At 56.5% G+C, this 16,636-nt stretch overlaps 9 protein-coding genes across 9 annotated transcripts; 5 read left to right on the forward strand and 4 right to left on the reverse strand.

Moving 5' to 3' along the window:
- Positions 1-13: 13 nt before the first annotated feature.
- Positions 14-870, reverse strand: MAM_01976 (DNA replication complex GINS protein sld5; the record flags this gene model as incomplete). The annotated part of the gene is made up of 3 exons (XM_040820775.1): positions 14-373; positions 470-695; positions 746-870. The coding sequence occupies 3 exons, from the start codon at positions 868-870 to the stop codon at positions 14-16; spliced, it is 711 nt and encodes a 236-aa protein (XP_040681118.1).
- Positions 871-1,288: 418 nt separating this feature from the next.
- MAM_01977 (uncharacterized protein) lies at positions 1,289-1,732 on the reverse strand (the record flags this gene model as incomplete). Its single annotated transcript, XM_040820776.1, has 1 exon — positions 1,289-1,732. The coding sequence occupies one exon, from the start codon at positions 1,730-1,732 to the stop codon at positions 1,289-1,291; it is 444 nt and encodes a 147-aa protein (XP_040681119.1).
- Positions 1,733-3,122: 1,390 nt separating this feature from the next.
- On the forward strand, positions 3,123-4,458 carry MAM_01978 (oxidoreductase; the record flags this gene model as incomplete). The annotated part of the gene is made up of 2 exons (XM_040820777.1): positions 3,123-3,423; positions 3,521-4,458. 2 exons carry the CDS (start codon positions 3,123-3,125, stop codon positions 4,456-4,458), a joined length of 1,239 nt encoding a protein of 412 aa, XP_040681120.1.
- A 221-nt stretch (positions 4,459-4,679) lies between these two features.
- MAM_01979 (FAR-17a/AIG1-like protein) lies at positions 4,680-5,454 on the reverse strand (the record flags this gene model as incomplete). The annotated part of the gene is made up of 2 exons (XM_040820778.1): positions 4,680-4,854; positions 4,925-5,454. 2 exons carry the CDS (start codon positions 5,452-5,454, stop codon positions 4,680-4,682), a joined length of 705 nt encoding a protein of 234 aa, XP_040681121.1.
- A 726-nt stretch (positions 5,455-6,180) lies between these two features.
- On the forward strand, positions 6,181-8,185 carry MAM_01980 (cyclophilin-type peptidyl-prolyl cis-trans isomerase; the record flags this gene model as incomplete). The annotated part of the gene is made up of 3 exons (XM_040820779.1): positions 6,181-6,262; positions 6,318-7,978; positions 8,048-8,185. 3 exons carry the CDS (start codon positions 6,181-6,183, stop codon positions 8,183-8,185), a joined length of 1,881 nt encoding a protein of 626 aa, XP_040681122.1.
- Positions 8,186-9,665: 1,480 nt separating this feature from the next.
- MAM_01981 (uncharacterized protein) lies at positions 9,666-10,055 on the forward strand (the record flags this gene model as incomplete). The annotated part of the gene is made up of 1 exon (XM_040820780.1): positions 9,666-10,055. One exon carries the CDS (start codon positions 9,666-9,668, stop codon positions 10,053-10,055), a length of 390 nt encoding a protein of 129 aa, XP_040681123.1.
- Positions 10,056-10,575: 520 nt separating this feature from the next.
- MAM_01982 (C6 zinc finger domain containing protein) lies at positions 10,576-11,703 on the forward strand (the record flags this gene model as incomplete). The annotated part of the gene is made up of 1 exon (XM_040820781.1): positions 10,576-11,703. One exon carries the CDS (start codon positions 10,576-10,578, stop codon positions 11,701-11,703), a length of 1,128 nt encoding a protein of 375 aa, XP_040681124.1.
- Positions 11,704-12,530: 827 nt separating this feature from the next.
- On the forward strand, positions 12,531-13,975 carry MAM_01983 (phospho-2-dehydro-3-deoxyheptonate aldolase; the record flags this gene model as incomplete). Its single annotated transcript, XM_040820782.1, has 3 exons — positions 12,531-12,693; positions 12,776-13,678; positions 13,815-13,975. 3 exons carry the CDS (start codon positions 12,531-12,533, stop codon positions 13,973-13,975), a joined length of 1,227 nt encoding a protein of 408 aa, XP_040681125.1.
- A 345-nt stretch (positions 13,976-14,320) lies between these two features.
- On the reverse strand, positions 14,321-16,072 carry MAM_01984 (proline rich protein 5MeD; the record flags this gene model as incomplete). Its single annotated transcript, XM_040820783.1, has 1 exon — positions 14,321-16,072. The coding sequence occupies one exon, from the start codon at positions 16,070-16,072 to the stop codon at positions 14,321-14,323; it is 1,752 nt and encodes a 583-aa protein (XP_040681126.1).
- Positions 16,073-16,636: the final 564 nt, after the last annotated feature.

Below are 16,636 nucleotides of genomic sequence, written 5' to 3' on the forward strand. Positions count from 1 at the left end.
ACTTTCCCCCTCCTCACACTAGCTCCGCATCCCCGTGCTGCACCAACGGGCTGGCGCTGGACCACCTCAGGATCAAGACGTCGCCCTCCTCTGCGGGCAGCGTGACGTCGGCGTCCGTCCCGACGCCGTGGACGTCGGCCCCCCTCAGCATGCGGATGAAGACTGCGGTATCCAAGTCTGGCGCGTCAATCATGCTGATGTTCCCCGCTGTGTCGTTCAAGTTCTGCAGCTGCTGTGGGAAAGTGCCCAGAAACGAGGAGAGGTAGTGACTGTGCAGGAGGGCCTGGTGTCTCGTCGCGTAGGCCAGTTCGGTCGGGGACAATCTATCTCTGAGCTCTCGGGTAGACAGGTAATGGAGCGTGTGTTTGTCAATCTGTCCGGGTCGAGATGAGCATGGGGCTTGTTTTTGCTTTTTTGCTTTTTTTGGCTGGATTTGAAACATCCCGGCGAGGAAAGGGGAACCACGTACCTTGGAGATTCGGGCGCGCAGGTAGCTTCTCACGAGGAATTTGTACCGCTCCAGCTCTGTCTGCAGGACAATGAGGGCAAAGTTGGTCTTGGGATCCATGTCGCCCGTCATGTCTTGGACTTTTTCAATCTGCGCCTTGATGCGGTCGTTGACTCGTTCAAAGAGCCCGTCGGACGGCCAACTGCTCGTTCGCTCGGTCGCTCTCTGTGTCAGGAGAGGGACAATACTCAGACCAGAGCAGTGCATGGAGCATGGCGGGAACGTTGCCGGACTTACCCTAACAGCTCGGGCGCTGAGCGCTCCGCCACCCATCGTCGCGTCAGGGCCTGGAGATCGCTTGTGCCGGAGGGGATGGAGTGGCTGGCAGGGTCGACTTGGCGGAGGATGTCGTCGATGTCCATGGTTGACGTGAGACCTGGAGGGGAACGCAGGACAGACGGCAGCCGAGGCCGAGGCGAGGGAGTCGAGAAGTCGAGCATGCCGACGACGGGTGGGGTTGAACTGGAGTTTGCCGCCCGCATGTCCCTTGCCAAGTTCCGAACCGCTGTGGCTGTGGAGCGTGGGCCTTGCACGCGACGATTGTCTAGGAAACAGTACGGCGCAGAGCATCGCAGCACCAACGCGTCATGTATGTCTGTGACGACAGGCCAGAGAGACCGCTGTGTGGCTCCCCAAGGGCCCCTGGGGCGAGTCATTCGTTCGATTCATCAGCAACAGCGCTCCGAGGAGTCTAGAGATCTAGTGCGTGCGAACGGAGTATATCCATCCGGTCCTCTTCATCTCCCCGCGTCGACGCCAGCGTTTCTCGCCGTCAGGCGTCTAGGTGCACCGACATCCGCAGGCAAGGCAATCGCCTTGACCACAGGGCAGGCCCTCGCCGCAGTCGTTGTCCTCCGAGCAACGAATCCACGGGCCATATCCGCGTTCCTCCGCTGCCCAGCACCACTCGCCGATGAAGCCGCCGCAGAGTCTCCAGCAGTAGCCGTTGTAACTACATCCATACTGTCTACCTTTCCAGCAAGTACGTCGAAACACGTCTCGGTGGACTGGTCCTTGCTCGTCCTTTTCGCGGACCAGGCTCTCCGGATGGCCGAGGCACTTGCGGACGTTGTCGGGGTTCACGCCTGGGGGGAGCGCGTCTTTGTCGAGCTTCATGACCCCTAGGGCGCCGCATTCCGCATCCAGGTCCTCGGTGCTTGCGGGTATACAAGTGACTTGTCGGCAGTAGATGGCGGCAAGAGCCACTGCTTTGAGGAACCGCATATTGGCAGACTTGGTTGATTTTGCAACGAGGCTGAGAAGAGTCAAAAATGAGCGCTTTCCTCTTGGGGGCTGTGAGCGAGTCTACTTCTCTGTCGGGGTCGGCGCAGTCGAGCGGGAGTCTTTGGCTCTATCTATACGTTCCAAGAGGCTCACGACGTGGAAAAGTCCGACAGGTGAGCCGCCGATGCGGCCGACGCCTGCTCCGACATTGGCGGCAGCACGACCAGCGACCAGCGGAGCTCTCGTTTTGTCTGTTCGGAAGCGAACAAGGCCATCGAGGCAACTTGTACGCAGAATTGGACGATTGGAGTGGAACAGGCTGCGCGTTGACTCATCTGAAACTATAACATAGTGGTAGGACTACATAGGAGTGCCGTTGCCCAGGGACCAGCAAGTACGGGCTGGATGACCAGCTTGGCGCGAACCTGAAATATTTTGCGCCCTTGAGTATGTCTCTCTCACAATATAAGTCATCAATTCTGGTTGCAAATGCGTCCAACATGTGCTCATTGGCTGGGTATAAAAGGCGGTTGCGTCAAGTGCCATGCACCACCTTGTACTAGGAGCCTGGGACATGCTTTTAAACCAGGTCCCAAAGGGGTTCCAATGGGATCTGTAAGTGTGGCCAGGGTTGAATCAATGGTCGGGTCGATCTGTCAACCACGGCCGGGTTTCCATCATTGTTCGAGTTGATCTGTCAACTTTGTGGCCAAGGGTGGCAGTTGCAGGCACCAGACACCCCACGCGAGATGACTGCCCCCATGTTGACCGCAATTCCCGGCCAAGTCCCAGATCCTGCATTTGCCCGGTTTCTTTCTTCTCGGAGTGGTCGCCGAGAGATGTCGTTGCCGTTACCGTCGGCTAACTTTGATACGACCACATCCCGAACCGGGGCCAGAGACAAGAGCCGCCTACTTGGGCTGCGATGCCTACCACCTGTTGCCGCGGGACCTCACATGTGCGACGGGGTTTGATGGATACTGATCCGCATGTTGTTGTAATATTGTTAGTGTACACTGCAGAGTACTCAAGTACTGTACCGCCCACCTGGGTATGGAAGCGATGCGTACCTGGCGTCGTGCGCAGCGTCGTTACTCTGTGCAGTTTTCGATCGTGTTTGTCATTGACGTACGGAGTACTTGGAGTACCTAGGGTAGGCAGCTGCACTGAACCTCCAGACTCCCCCCGGATCGGCGCCCCTCAAAAGTCCGTTTGGGCCGAGGCTCAACACGTACAACCACCCGCCATGGATACATCACGCAACGCCGTCGTCGCACCTCACGTCCGCCCGTGCCCATGGCACCCTGACATGCCGTGCAGCAGAGCGAGCCGATTTCACCAGCACGGAGCATAGTCCAAACCAAGCGCCCAGAGCAAGCACGGCCGAAACATGTCTGGAAACGACGACGACCCTGGCCCGGCTCCCTACGCCCACTATCTCAGGTCCATCCTCGAGAAGGGCCTCCTTCTGGGCACCCTGCCCACTGTCACCACCGATCCGAACCGTCTCGAGGCGCAGGCTAAGAAGCTCATGCCCAAGAAGGGCTGGGAGTACATCAAGGGCGGCGCGGGGGAGGCCTCGACAATGGACGCCGATAGACTGGCCTTTCGCCAGTGGAAGATTGTGCCCAGGGTCTTGGCGCCCACCACGCCCAGGGATTTGAGCACGACTCTTTTCGGGCACAAGTACGGTATGCCGGCTGTCCCGCTCGCTTACCGCGAAAACCTGATGTCTCCGTCTTCACCCGCGGACAGTGGCACCGGGCTTGCTGACCGACTTTGCCGCAGACTCGCCCGTTCTCATGGCCCCGATAGGCGTCCAGTCGTGGTACCACGAGGACAAGGAAGTCGGGACCGCAACCGCCTGCGCCAACCTCCGCGTGCCCTTCACCCTCAGCACCGCGGCCTCCACAAACATTGAAGAGCTCGTGGCAAAGGTCCCCCGGGGCCCCAAGTGGTTCCAGCTCTACTGGCCGCTCGACGAGGAAATCACCGCCTCCATCCTCGCGCGCGCCAGGTCCAGCGGCTTCGACGTCCTCGTCGTCACCCTCGACACGTGGACGCTCGCGTGGCGGCCGTACGACCTGGACCCCGCTTCCGTTCCCTTCATCGTGGGAGAGGGCGACGACGTGGGCTTCAACGACCCCGTTTTCCGCCGAAAGTTTGCCCAGCGCACCGGCGGGGAGACGCCCGAGGAGAGCAGGGTCCAGGCCGGCATGTTCTGGTGCAGCGAGGTGTTCCCGGGCGTGAGCCGCAGCTGGGAGGACCTCAAGATTCTGAGGAGGTACTGGGACGGGCCGATTGTTTTGAAGGGCATCCTGAGCGTCGAGGACGCCAAGTTGGCCGTGGAGCATGGCATGGACGGCTTGATTGTCAGCACGCATGGCGGCCGACAGCTCGATGGCGCCGTGGGGACCCTGGACGTTCTTCCGGATATTGCAGATGCCGTGGGCGACAGGATTACCGTCATGGTCGATTCCGGCATTCGGACGGGCGCGGATGTGCTCAAGGCCATTGCGCTGGGCGCAAGGGGCGTGTTTCTCGGGCGGCCTGTCGTGTATGGGCTGGGTATCGATGGTGCTGCCGGTGCCGAGGCGGTTATCGCCGGTATTTTGGCAGATTTCGATCTTACCATGGGGTTTGCGGGGGCAAAGACTATCGGCGACATCAGTAGGTCCTTGTTGAGAAAAGCCTCGTATGCTGGTGCTGTCAAGTCCAATTTGTGATGGTGACCCTGTCAAGGGGCATATTTATATACACATGTATAAAGCTTTATGTGTGTCGCTAGTATAGAACGCATTGTACATGTCCATTCAACCCAAGTGCAAGCATGGAAATAAACCATGATGGCAACACTGTCCGTCTGGACCCGTTGGGGAGGCCAGCCGCAGCTGCTCACCGCAGGATGCTTGTCGCACTGCTGCTCGTGATCCGCAGAGGACGCCATTTACTGAACCCTTTTTAGGGGTTTGAGGGCTTCTCTCCGAGCTTGCTCATTGCCATTGACGACACCATAGACCCATTTCAAAATGCTAGAAAAGGCCGTTACAAGGCCAGCCGAGACGGTAAAGAGCAAAACGCGCTGGCTAGTAGTAAGCAGCTCGAACATGGGGTAGGGGTACCTTGAAAAATGGTTAGTAAAGCAGCTCTACAACAGATGCCTTGAAATTCCGCTCGTCCGAGGATACTTACCAGCCATTTTTGCTAAAGCACATCTCAACCCAGTACCAGTACGAAAAGGCGAATGCGGTGCTCAACGACATGACGGCGTAGCCCGAGATTGTCCACGGCGGACTGAACAAGATCAAGTCTAGAGTCAAAAGCACAGCAGGGGCCAGGTGAAAGCCAATGTCTGTCCAGATCGGCAGTTCATAGCCAGGCGGGACAATTAGAGCAGTGTCAATTGCGCAAATGCCCCAGTACAAGGTGGACACGAGGACCTCGAGAGGTGTGGCGACGATGGATACGAAATTCTTGAGGTCGAACAATGCCGTGCTCCCCGTGATATCAGCGACAGAAGCCAGCGTAAAGACGGACAGAGACAGCGTCAGACCAATGATGGTCAGGAACTGGAAGTACCACCCATGCGACTCGGCCAAGGGCGTGTCCCAGTCGAACAAGAACTGGAACGTCTTGGCCAGAGTTGCGACGCCAGCAAGGTGGATGACCAAGGAGACTGAGGGCGACGGGGATGCAAAACGCTGGAGATGATGCCGAGCCATGGTCACTTGTATGCGAAGAGGGAAGCAGCAACTCGATTAGCCCAGTCCAGCAGGATGCTGCAAGTAGTGACATGACAAGATGCTGAGAAAAAAAAGCTGGGGTAGCATTCTGGTTGTATTATGTGCGGGTGCGTTCCGAGACTTGTACTTGTGCGTTATGGCTAGCGGAACTGACCCGAGCTACGGCACGCCGCACACTAGCAAATGAAAATGAACAGTGTGCTTGGCCGGAGAGTCAACATCCAAGCTGGAAGCAACTATGAGGCCTACGCGCTGTATTGTGGCGACGGAATGCTCGAGACGCATGTCGGTGATGATGCCACTGTCGAGTAGGAGGAACATTGAACCGCCGGCGGCATTTGTCATTTGTTGGAGACATGGTTTCAATGTTCAATGGCTGGCCGGCAAGGCGCCAGGCAAGGCAGACCGGTGCGACGGCTGTAGCCTGTATGTAGCATGTGGTCGTGACTCATGAGTCGTGGCTGCCCGTGGTGGGGGCGGCCGTGGTAAGGAAGGTGCTCTCTGCTGACATCCAAGCTTTTCGGGCAAGTGCACGCGCGACCTTTAAACCCGTAGCCCTCAAAGCGTTCAACCCTGAGGACGGCATGACCAACCCGGCATTGAACTTGTCTGCTCAGAAAAAGCTCGTCGCCGCCCACTGTCGACCTTGTCTCGTCCTGCCTGGGGAACTACCGCTTTGCATTGGCAAACCTCCCCCGAGTGGAAATGCTTGACTCTGTTACTGGCGACGACGATGGTCGCTCCCAAAAGCGCAGCCATGCCGACTTTGCAGAGCAGCATGGAACTGGTAGGACAGCTTGGAAGCCTTTTGATTTCCTCCCGCGTAGCTAACAGAGGCACAGACTTCTCGTCCGACGAGGATATGGGACCCCAGCTCCCGTCCGAAACAGCCAAAAAGAAGCGTCGCGTCCTGCCCTACGAGAAGCTATACGTCTCCGCCCTACCCAAGTCGGCGCGGTATTCAAAGTCGCTGATGCATAAAGAGCAGTTGCTCTTCGTCACGTGGACGCCATTGACTGAATTCCTCATTACAGCCTCGGTTGATGGCGTTGTCAAGTTCTGGAAAAAGATTGCCCAGGGTATTGAGTTTGTCAAGGAGTTCAAGGCGCACAACGGCGAGGTTAAATCCGTATCCGTGAGCAAGGACGGCCGGAGTTTTGCAACTGCCGGTGTCGACGAGACGGTCAAAATCTTTGATGTGATTACTTTTGATCTGCTGTCTATGTTGCCACTGAACTACGTGCCACAATGCGTCTGTTGGGTTCACCAGAAGGGAGCATCATTTCCACTACTGGCAGTTTCAGAGGAATCCAGGCCCCTGGTGCACATCTACGACGGCCGTGGCGAGAGCGAGCAACCGGTACATACCATCAAGGGCCTGCACCGGAGTCCAGTTCACGTCATGGCGTTCAATGATTCCTACGACTGCGTGGTGTCGGCTGACGAAAGTGGCATGGTTGAATACTGGCGACCTGGCGGAAACTACGAAAAGCCGGACAATGTCTTCCAGTACAAAAGTTCGACAAACTTGTTTGATTTCAAAAAGGCCAAGTCGGTACCAACATGCCTCACGGTGTCCCCAAATGGCAACAGCTTTGCCGCTTTTTCGCTCCCGGATCGGAAAATACGAATATTCGACTTCGGCTCCGGCAAGCTGCATCGCACGTACGACGAATCTCTGCAGGCCGTCGAAGATATGCAGCAGACCGGCTCATCGTCCCAAAAACTAGACAGTGTCGAATTCGGCAGGAGGCTCGCCCAGGAGCGAGAGGTGGACTCGCAACTGCTACGGCACAAGTCAAATATCATATATGACGAATCTGGAAACTTCATTGTGTATGGGTCGATGCTGGGCATCAAGGTCCTGAACACGTATACGAATCAAGTTGTCAAAGTCTATGGCAAGGATGAGAACCTTCGAGCAATCAACCTCGCTTTGTACCAGGGCCAGCCGCAGAAAAAGGGCATTGTGTCGGTCGAGATGGGGGCGTCGAGCAATCCCCTATTACAAGAAGCAGAAGCCCGAGACCCTATCCTCGTTGCCACTAGCGCCGGTAAGGTTCGTTTCTACATGTTTACCAATGCAGAGGACATACACAAGGCCAGCAGAGACATACACAACGAGCGACCAACCATGTTGGGGAACAAGAAGGAGGGCAATGCGAAGGCGACAGCGACAGGGAGTGCTGCAGTCCTGCATACCAATTATGGGGACATCCACATACGCCTCTTTCCTGAAGCGGCACCGAAAACGGTGGAAAATTTTGTCACCCACGCGAAGAACGGCTATTACAACAACACGATATTCCATCGAGTCATCAAGAAATTCATGATCCAGGGTGGTGATCCGCTAGGTGACGGGACGGGCGGCGAAAGTATTTGGGGCAAGGAGTTTGAGGATGAATTTAGCAGCCTGAAGCACGACAAGCCCTTCACCGTAAGCATGGCGAACGCTGGGCCCAACACCAACGGAAGCCAATTCTTCATCACTACTGAAAAGACGGTCAGTGGGCACGTTGCCCTCCACCACCCCAGGCTATGGCCCTTGTCGGTTTCAACTAACCATTGACAGCCCTGGCTGGATGGCAAACATACCATCTTCGGACGAGCTACCCAAGGCTTCGATGTTATTCAGAATATCGAAAACGTCAGGACCTACAAGGAAAGACCCGAAGAGGACATCAAAATTGTCAATATTGATATCATGTAGAAGCAAATTCCATGGCCGAATCTCACCGCTGCCAAGTTTGGGACATGTCATCTCGTCGTCGCCAAGCCGCAAAACCTTTGAACGCTGCCCGTGATATGCAAGATGCTGCTCCCCAGCCTTTCGATCTATCGAAATCCTTAAACTTCAGGGGCAAAGTATATTAATTTGATGGACCAAGTCAACCTTTCAGGCCATACATACCGCTGGCTGCGGGTCTTGCACAAGGGTGCCCGCGTCGACCTTTTCGCGGTACTGCCTGTCCCGACTCCCCAGCATAGCTGAAGATGGTGCGTATATGATTCTATACCTCCGTCTTTGGGTCTCGTCCATATTGTGCTTCATCTGTTTTCTTGTTTTGAAACTTGGCTCGCCTGGATGCTGGCCCTCGCCGCCTCTTCTCTCCGGCCATTACACGGGGCCTGCTTGTCTTCCCAGCCGCGATTGCCGTTGCTCCCTTTGGATACGTCAGCACATAATCATCAGACTCTGCCACCCTCGTCGTGATTTCTACCTTGCCTACTCCAGCCGGAACCAGTCCAGCATTCTCTCAGACATGCATAATATGTTAAACCATGACACAACAAAAGATACCTGGAGCTCGAGAGCCAAAGCGAAGGAGCCGCAAAGGGTGCTGGTCAGTACTTCCAATGCTTTCGGCATGCGCAAGAGTATGCGCAGTGACTGACTGGGCTTTGTCTAGGCCGTGCAGACACCGAAAAGTCAAATGCGGCGAGGAGCATCCCCATTGCAGGAAGTAAGTGTAAAGTCATCACGTCCAACAGTTCCGCCTGGAGAGCCTTGGAGCTGCCAGATGTGCGCATTGGTGATGTGCCGAGGCTGACTTCTCTATTCTTGTTTTAAATCAAAAGCTGTCTCAAAATTGGCCACATGTGCGACTACAAAGTCCGGCTGAAGTGGACTGTCCGTCTTACGACCCTTACCAAGAGACCATTCACTGAGAAAAACAGCGAAGGCAAATCCTGGCCCGGCAACAAGCTGACCCAATCCATGAATTCTGTCGACCGAGACTAACCACCTCCCAGGTCACTCTCCAGGCTCGGGCCAGACACTGGACGGCGCGGACGCTCGTTGTGACAGCAGAATTCAGCAATCCCTTGCTACGGCAACGGCCTTTCAAAAAGTGACAACAGCCAACAATTCTTGCCAAGGAAACTCATATAGCGACGCTCTGGTCTTTATCGACGAATCCCAGCAACACCTGAAGTGTGTTGGACCATCAGAGGGCTATTTGACACAGCAGCGCCTTGGACACTTGGAAGGGACTGCGTCGGCAAGTTCTCCATGCAGAGGCTTGGTGACGGGTTCTCCTGCAGGAGAAGCTACGAGACATGAGAAAGCCAAGTCTTTTACCGAGCTTGCGGTACTCGATATTGGACACTCGCAAGCAATTCCTTGTCCGGCATACACACAGCAAAGCACGTCGACCTGGTGGGCAGACTTTCCTGATGAACTTGACATCATGCCTCTTCCAACGCTTTCGTCGTACGGTGACAGCTTTTTGAGTCGTTCAGACGAAGTCGGACCTCCTTCTGGGCATCTATCGAAAGAACTAGGTGCGTATGGTCATCAGGAGACTCTAGGCAACTCGGATGCATATCCTTGCAGAGATGGTGCATTCTACGGTTTCGATACAGGGGCTGCCGATGAAGATCTCCTGCAAAGCGACGATGCTCATACCGTAGACTTTGGCTCGACATCGTACAATTCCGCAGGGGGGGTCGTAGACTTTGGGGAGGAGGCCATGTCCCAGCAGAGCCGTGACAGGGCGAGTGGCTTTGGTCAACACTACTATAAAAACGCGGTTCCAGTAGTGATACCCTGGGCTTTGCTACCATTGCCAGACATGTGAGCGAATTGCCCAAGAAGGCGCCCCCCCCCCCCACCCAAAAAGATTAATCAAATGGCACACTCAGTCTGAAACGAAACAAGATGAACTTGCTGGTGAGTTCTTGACGTCCTTCTCCCCGTGAATCTTTACAGTCTAACAAGTTTTGGGACATTCCAGTACTTTGTAAGACGACTCAAACCCTTGCATTTTATTTGTGCAACACTAAACACGCCAACAGCACCACTTTCTAAATCATACTTCTCGCGGTATGACGCACTCTGATGCCTTCCATTGTGTTGCCGTCCTAATGGCCGTTTAATATAGCCTTGGTGCCCTACCATGATGACAGTGCAAACCCCCTGCAGACAGAACTTGCAGTTATGGCTCTCGAGAGCGAACCGTTGATGAGTCTCATACTTGCATACTCCGGTATGGCCGCCCTATGCCTTCTCATCTTCATCCCTGGTACACACAGGTGGACTGATGCGGTGAAGCTTCGCATCGATCGCAATTCCTGGATACAGGCTTGCCTCAGATGCGAATGGCAGAGTGGGCCCAGTCTATTTTCCCAGCGCTCTGGAAGCCGTTTCTGGGTGACTTTGGTCCAATGTCCAATGTCACACTAGCCATGACGGTGCTGCTCATTGCCTTGGAAATAATGTCGCCCAGTGCATTCGGCCGGGGCGTTTCGTGGCGCGAGCACGTTGCCCATGCGAGGCGTCTTCTTGCCAAACGTTTGGAGCAAGCTCCCCAAGACGCGTCGGTGGAGGGACTATGGTTCATCCAGAGTTGGCTGGGCTACGTAGACATCATGGGCGGTCTTGTGACACGGCCCGGGCTGGGCTTGAGTTGCCAGTCACAGGTCTACTTCCCATTGTCTGAGCCGCATGAATATGGCAAAGACTTGGACGAGATTGATTGCATGATGGGCATATCGGTCCGATGCGCTCGGCTGCTCAGCCAAGTGGCAGAGTTGGCGCAGCAATGTCAAGGCGAACGGTTCGGAGTGGACGGCCAAATGTTACGGGGCTGGTATCCTCGGCCTGCCATGGTGAGACAAGCACGATTGCTGGAAGACAACCTGATGGAGAGTCTGAGGCGCTCCTCCAGGCCTTGTCCTCATGTGAGGGCAGGCAGTATTCGCATGAAGGACCTGGCGGAAATGGCTGGTGTGAACGAGGCCTTCCACTGGGCTGGCTTGATACACCTGCATCGCAGAGTCCTCGGAAAGCCGACGAACCACGCAGACGTGCAGGGAAATGTGCGCAAGATTATGCAATGCCTAGAGCAGATTGGGACTGAGGGAGTGGCCAAGACGCGCTATCTTTTCCCCATATTCACGGCCGGCTGCGAGGCACTCACGGAGCGTCAGCGGGCGAGACTTTTGAGCCGTTTAGCCAGCGCAGAGAAGATTGGCATGAAACAGGTACGTGAGCTGTCTGGTTTCGGGTCCCTCTCCCTTGGTGTCCGTTTAGGAGCGTCGAAGAAGTCGTTGACCAAGGACGGGGGCGGTGGCTGTAGGTACACTCAACTCGACTGCTGCTTCAGCAGGTCTGGGCAACCGGCAAGACATGGGAGGAGCTCATTTGCAACGAGTTTGTGGCGTGAAGTTGTCTTTATATGCATGCTTTCTTGGCACGACGGTTACATCATATACATACACACATGATAGACTAGGATAGATTCTCTGTAGCTCACCGGATACAGAACAACTTGACGTGGTTTCTGTTCTTTTCTTTCCGTTTTGCATCTTTATCTTGCATCTTTATTTCCCTCGTGTGGGGCTAATTCGTTGAGTTGGAACTTGGGACTCCGCAACAATGCGGCGAGGGCAAAGTGTGCGACGGAGTCGTGGAATGGGGATGCACAGCTAGTATCATCAGTTTCGACACCTGACCGTCATGGCCGCCGTCGGCCTTGGTCTCACACGGTCTGGGAAGAAGGATGAGCGGTTGGTTGGTGGTTTCAACATTTCCACGTCGTCAAATGCGCGTTGATGGTCAGATGATGGAGGATTTGTCTGTTGACTTGGCATCGGGGCCGCCAATAAGCAGTCGAGGCAATTGATGATGATTCAGGGGGGCACGTACAGAGCACTCGCCGCTGGGTTCTCCGCACGCGGTAATCCTAGGTACGGGGAACCTAGGTACCTGTGTACTGCGGGAGTCGGTGCATTTGGTGCAGGTCAGCAGGTGCCACGTTGCCTGGGCACGGAGTAATGAATGATACTAACGTTACTGGCCAGTTGGCCCGTTGGATGGATCGGGACGGATCTGCCCCGCCGTCGCCGACGCCGGCGGCCCGGATTTGATTTTTTTAACTTATTTCTCCCAGACACGCCCACGCCGTGTCGACGATTTCCATCTGCACAGAACGCTCCTCTGCCGCTGCGATTTACACGGTTCGGCTGGCCCCAATCGTAGTAGCAGGCCGTTGACCTCTGCTTCCCATCCCACTGTGTGTACAACGTCTTGCACAGGCTTTCCTTGTTCCGCAATGTCGGTACGTTGGGTTGACGCTTGCCCTGCCCCTCGCCTCCTTCAAGTTGCAAGTCTCGAGTGTTCCGCGTTCTGGGGTGACTCACAACCGCCGTTTGGGCAGCAGTTCTACATTGAAAACAAGAATGTTGGCAACAAGGCCGACTCTGAAGATTGGAGAAGTACGTGTCTGTTGGCTCGCCCCTCGCCGCGCCTCAAGCTCACCCACCGTGCCGTGCCGTGCCGGCTGACTCCGTCCCCAAGTTCGCGGCTACAACCCTCTCACGCCACCCGATCTGCTGCAGCACGAAATCGCCCAGACCGCAGCGTCAAAAAGGACCGTCCTCGAGTCAAGAGATGAAGTCGCCGCCGTCGTAAAGGACGCCGACGAGCGGAAGCGCCTGCTTGTCGTCGTCGGCCCCTGCTCCATCCACGACCCCGAAGCCGCCCTCGCCTACTGCGACCTCCTGCTGCAGGCTCGCCAGAAGCACCAGGACGAACTGCTCATCGTCATGCGCTCGTACCTCGAGAAGCCCCGCACAACCGTCGGCTGGAAGGGCCTCATCAACGACCCCGACATTGACGGCAGCTTCAACATCAACAAGGGCCTGCGCCTGGCCCGCCGGCTCTTTGTCGACCTGACCGCCAGGGGCATGCCCATTGCCAGCGAGATGCTCGACACCATCTCCCCCCAGTTCCTGGCCGACCTGCTCTCCGTCGGTGCCATTGGCGCGCGGACCACCGAGAGCCAGCTGCACCGCGAGCTGGCCAGCGGCCTGAGCTTCCCCGTGGGCTTCAAGAACGGCACCGACGGCTCGCTCGGCGTGGCCATTGATGCCATCGGCGCCGTCAAGCACCCTCACCACTTCCTGTCCGTCACCAAGCCCGGTGTCGTCGCCATTGTCGGCACCACCGGAAACGAGGACTGCTTCGTCATCCTGCGAGGCGGCACCAGGGGCACCAACTACGACGCTGATAGCATTGCTGACGCCAAGGCTGCCCTGGAGAAGAAGGGCCTTTCGCCGAGACTCATGGTTGACTGTAGCCACGGCAACTCGCTCAAGGACCACAGAAACCAGCCCAAGGTTGCTGCTAATGTTGCTGAGCAAATCGCCAAGGGCGAGAATTGCATCATGGGTGTCATGATTGAGAGCAATCACAACGAGGGTACGTTTCTGTTTGGTCTAGTCTTGACTTTCTCTCTCTCTCTCTCTCTCTCTCTCCCTCTCTCTCTTTGCGACATGGTAGAGATCCAGATCAACCATGCAGAGGGCACGACACTAACATCTTCCACAAAAAAAAGGCAACCAAAAAGTCCCAGCCGAGGGCAAATCTGCCCTCAAGTACGGCGTCAGCATCACCGACGCCTGCATCAACTGGCAAGACACCGAGTCTGTCCTTGACATGCTCGCCGACGCCGTCAAGCAAAGACGCCAGGTCCTCGGTGCCAACGGACACGCATAGAATATCCGGCACCAAAAATAGTCGTCCGTCCCATTTTCCGGCTCAAGAGTCTCCCCCCGACAAGCGTCTTGCAACAAGGAAAGCCGGCCCGTAATTCATGCTTTTGTCCATTGTTTGGTGGATGAAGGAAACCGCCGCCATGAATGAAACGGAACTTGGGCAGTTTGGAAGTCCTTTTTTTCCCCTTTTGTCACGTATGGAGGAGATGCAGAGGTGACGAGCGCTAGATGAATCAAGAACTATTATCTGGGAAAAGCCTACGTCTCTCCATCCATGTCTCCCGTGTTGTCTCTTCTTCTTCTCCCCCTTCTTCCTCTTCCTCTTCCTCTTCCCACCCCAATCAACCTAGAGAGCTACGTCCGGCCTCGCGGCACACCTACAGCCGTCGGTGTTGCCGGCCCTCGGCCCCCGGGCCTTCATCCGCGTCGTGCCCTCAGGATAGTCGAGCGGGATGCGCAAGATGGCGCCGGTGCCGCTGTGCGAGGCGTACAGGACGCCGTCGCTCGTGGCGACGACGGCGCCGAACGCGCCGCCGCGCATGTCGAAGCTCGGCACGCCCTTGTAGCTCACCTCCCACCTGTGCGAGCGCACGCCCCACCTGACCAGGTACACGACGCCGGTGGCGTCGATGACAACGCTGTGCAGGAACCCCGGCGCGGCGGGCGTGAAGGCCCAGTCCGCGGGCGCCAGGTGGCCCGGCAGCCCGGCCGAGTCGGAGGTCCCCCGGGCCACGAGGCGGCCGTACCGCGCGGACCCGGGCTTCAGGTCCACCTGGCCCCAGGCCCTGCCGCCGGCGGTGTAGTAGAACTGCCCGTCGTCGTCGATGTCGCCTGCGTTGGCGGCCGTGTCGCCTCGAAGGAGCGACTGGAAGGCCCCGTCGCGTCCGACCCGGACTACCTCCTCGCCGTGGAGCCCGTAGATGAAGTTGTCGAGGACGTTGAAGCCTATGGCGTTGATTTTGGAGTTGCGGCTGCCGAGGCTGGTGGAGAGCGTCTCGTTGGCACCCGTCTGGAGGTTGACGCTGAGGAGGGTGCGGTCTTGGATGAAGTAGGCGTTTGCGGAGCAGTCGAGGGGTGTCAGTGTGGATAGGGGCGATGGGCCTCCCGTGGCCGATGACGATGTGCGGAGGGTTGTTGGGGACGCGGTGCTTCCTGCTGGGTGGGTGGCGGTGTCGCTGGCGGGAGTGGTGGTGTCTGTTGTTGAGGCTGGGACGGCGGGCGTGGTGGTGTCGTTTGAAGGGGAGGGAAAGGAGGAGGAGGAGGAGGAGGAGGCACGGGCCGTGGGAGCGGTTGTAGTCGTGGCGTTGGCGGGAGAAGAGGCTTCGGCTGAGGTCGTGGTGGGAGCTGTGGCTTCTGCTGTCGTGGTGTCTGGAGCCGCGGCTGTGGTGGAAGTGGTTGTGTCTGCTGGGGGAGAGGTCTCGGTCGAAGTGGTGTCGGTTGGAATGATGACGGTCATGCCAGTTGAGGTGGACATGTCACTTGATGTCGTGACATGGCTTGAGGAAGTGTCAGTTGGAATGACGGGACTAGTTGAGGTGGTTGTCTCGGTGGGAGTGACCATGTCAGTTGAGGTAGCGTCACTGGGAGTCGAGAGAGGGGATGTGGTGTCGGCCGAAGTTGTTTCAGTCGACGCGGTGGTATCGGTGGACGTGGCGATGGCAGTCGACGTGGTGATGTCCGCCGACGTAGAGACATCAGTTGAAGCCACCGTCGTGGTAGGAGTCGTGGTGTCGGGCAACGCTGCAGAGGCGGTAGAAGTAGCACCAGTCGAGGCCGTGGCTTCAGTTGAACTCGTGGTAGCAGCCGTGGTCCCGGTAGAAGTAGAGTCAGATGTCAAAGTCTCCAGAGTGGTGGCAGATGATGAGCAGTCTACAGTGGTGGTCACGGTTGCCGTAGACGTGGCTGCGGCTGAAGACACGGTTGTGGAAGTAATGGTAACGGTCCAAACCAATGTTCTGGTGACGATGGGCGGTATATTGCATCCCAGAAAACTACAAAGGTCAAACCGGTCTCCCTTGACGCCTTCCGGGGCTTGCAAATCGAGCGGGTTGGCACCCGTGAGACCCGCGAGGGCGACGAGAACAAAGGTGGTAAGCATGGTGTTTTGGGCAGAGAAGCGATTTGGTCCGGCAGTCCTTTGAACCGAGAGGGCTCTCGAGTGAGATGAGGCATGTATTTATACACAGTTTTGAACTGCACTTCTTGCCATACGTTCCTGTTATCCTGATAAGTCGATGTGCTGACCTCGTACAAAGTCGGCGAGGGTCAAGTCGTCGGTCCAATTGTGAAGCCGCAATACCGACAAGACGATGAACGAGGGAAACAACTGCTGGAGTCTGCATCGTTTCTCACAGTGCTCGTTTGAGACGGGTGCAGATTGGAGGCGTTATTGGAGACTTGTCCGGAGATACAGAGCGAGACTGTCACATCGGCAAGAGCTACGTAGACCTTTGGTGTTTCGAAACGGTAGCATTTGGCCGGAAAAATCCAGTATCAGAGGCATCTAGAGTTCTTCAGCACGATGATTGCGAGGATGCGTTTGAATGGGAACTTTCCACATGGCGTGTATAAAATGCTCGAGAACGCGGCGCACGAGTGACTTTTGGCAGCTTCCCCCAGCTTGCTGTCCACTTCAGCTTTCCAACTTGTTCACTTTGACGGC

Source organism: Metarhizium album (assembly GCF_000804445.1).
Source record: "Metarhizium album ARSEF 1941 chromosome Unknown scaffold_3, whole genome shotgun sequence".
NCBI lineage: Eukaryota > Fungi > Ascomycota > Sordariomycetes > Hypocreales > Clavicipitaceae > Metarhizium > Metarhizium album.